The sequence below is a fragment of the Sphaeramia orbicularis genome, unplaced genomic scaffold, assembly GCF_902148855.1.
Source record: "Sphaeramia orbicularis unplaced genomic scaffold, fSphaOr1.1, whole genome shotgun sequence".
NCBI classification, from domain to species: Eukaryota; Metazoa; Chordata; class Actinopteri; order Kurtiformes; family Apogonidae; genus Sphaeramia; species Sphaeramia orbicularis.
The window spans coordinates 17,501-19,717 of NW_021941499.1; the positions used below are offsets into that span (position 1 = coordinate 17,501).

General features: G+C 52.0%; 1 protein-coding gene across 1 annotated transcript in view; it reads right to left on the reverse strand.

Annotated features, from left to right (window-relative positions):
* LOC115415974 (homeobox protein Meis2-like) overlaps nucleotides 1-605 on the reverse strand; it is a gene marked incomplete at its 3' end in the record, with an annotated part of 10,135 nt that extends 9,530 nt beyond the window's left edge. Inside the window, exon 1 of the mRNA XM_030129654.1 lies at nucleotides 524-605. Coding sequence (XP_029985514.1) covers nucleotides 524-535 — 12 coding nt within the window. The remainder of the gene's footprint in view (nucleotides 1-523) is intronic.
* Between the last annotated feature and the right edge of the window lie 1,612 nt (nucleotides 606-2,217).

A 2,217-nucleotide genomic window follows, 5' to 3' on the forward strand; every position in this document is an offset into this window, starting at 1 on the left:
AGGAGACAGGGAGAACCGGGTCAGACCACCAGAACACCAGGGGACAGGGAGAACCGGGTCAGACCACCAGGGGACAGGGAGAACCGGGTCAGACTACCAGAACACCAGGGACAGGGAGAGCCGGGTCAGACCACCAGAACACCAGGGGACAGGGAGAACCGGGTCAGACTACCAGAACACCAGGGGACAGGGAGAACCGGGTCAGACCACCAGGTTCTGTTCAGGACAGGGTTAGTCTGAAAACTAGCCCGGCTGGATGTGAAGGACCAGTTCTTCAGCTCAGTTTAGTCCACATAAACCCAGAAGTTAAAGACAGAACTGAAGTGAAGGTCTGGACCAGTCTGGTCTGAACACATGCTGGACCACCAGTCTGACCTGGACAAGCACACAAACAGCCTGCAGACACATGGAAACACAAATACAACTAACTCACTAACTAACTCACTAACTAACTAACTCACTAACTAACAGCAGAATGAGTCCAGTCAGACCAGTAAACCCAGTCTGGACCTGGTGGACCTACCCTCTGCGCCATCTGCGGCAACAAGATCCACAGGAGAACTGAAGGGTCCTTCTGCCGTGTCGGACTGTTTGTTTGTTTGTTTGTTTGTTTGTTTGTTTTCCGTGTCTTAGTTTCAGTCCAACACTACAGGATCTTCTTGTCCGTTTGTTTTGTATCCGGTAAATCAGAGCCGGTTCACAGTGACCCGGTCCAAATCCCGCACGTAACACATGCGTCCAGCAGCCTCCGCGGGTCCGTGCTCGTGGGTCACAGGTGTACCGGGTGTACCGGGCATCACTCCCGCCGGTCGGTCCCGGTAAATGCGCTGACGGTCCGTGGGTTGGCTCTCACACTGTCCTCGTGTTCACGTTCCGCGCGCGCCCACGGGCTCACTGTCCGCGGCTCCGCTGCGGATGCGCTTATAGGACGGACGCACAGCTGGACGGGCTGATGACGTAAGCGGGGGGCGCTGCCCCACTGCCATGCGCCCTAAGTGAGTGGAAGAAACCACTTCCGGAGATTATTTCCAAAATAAAACTGAGGAACAAACGCACTGGATAGAGTGAAGGGTTAGGAAGAGTCCACTGGAGTCCATCAGAGTCCACTAGAGTCCACTGGAGTCCACTAGAGTCCACTGGAGTCCATCAGAGTCCACTGGAGTCCACTAGAGTCCACTGAAGTCCACTAGAGTCCATCAGAGTCCACTGGAGTCCATCAGAGTCCACTAGAGTCCACTGGAGTCCACTAGAGTCCACTGGAGTCCATCAGAGTCCACTGGAGTCCACTAGAGTCCACTGAAGTCCACTAGAGTCCATCAGAGTCCACTGAAGTCCATCAGAGTCCACTAGAGTCCACTGGAGTCCATCAGAGTCCACTGGAGTCCACTAGAGTCCACTGAAGTCCACTAGAGTCCATCAGAGTCCACTGAAGTCCACTAGAGTCCATTAGAGTCCCCTGCAGTCCCTAAATAAGCCCACCCCCTCATTTGCATATTGGTCACGTGTGTGGTTGTGGGTCGGGGGCTGTGGAGCTGAACACCATTACTCATGTGTGTCCAGTCCATGTGGAAGTGGGTCTGAGGAGCAGGTCTACATGAGTCTGCAATGGGACCACATGAACAGTGGTCTGCAGGAGCACCTTTATACAGGTTTTTAAACGTAAGGGTCCGTCCAGACCGCAAAGGTCCACAACAGTAAAACTGGGTTAAACCGGTGTAGTACATCTGCTACACCTACAGGTGGAGCTGCAACAAACAGATAGAGGATCCACAAGGGAACACAGGTCTGGATGGTCCTAACAGGGTCTGGGTGGTCCTAACAGGAACACTGTAGTGGGTTTAACAGGGTCTGGGACATGGATCTGTTCATGTGTGTCCACTGGTGGTCCAGTTGGTCCAGCAGTACCAGGGTCAGATGGAGGAGGGTTAATAAATGCAGCAGCAAACACAAGTGTAGAATCTGCTGTTGTTGAAGTTCCCTGTTGTTTCTGTTTGTGCATTTGGCAGATGCTTTTTTCCAAAGCCACGTACAGGGAAAACCAATCAAATCACTCAGTCAATCAAATTTTATTTCTATAGTACCAGATCACAACAAAAAAGTTCTCTCATGACACTTTATATCCAGAGTTGGTCCAAACCAGACTGAAGCCAATTTACAGAAACCAACAGAATCCTCCAGGAGCAAACACTAGTGATGGAGACAGTGGAAGGAAACAGG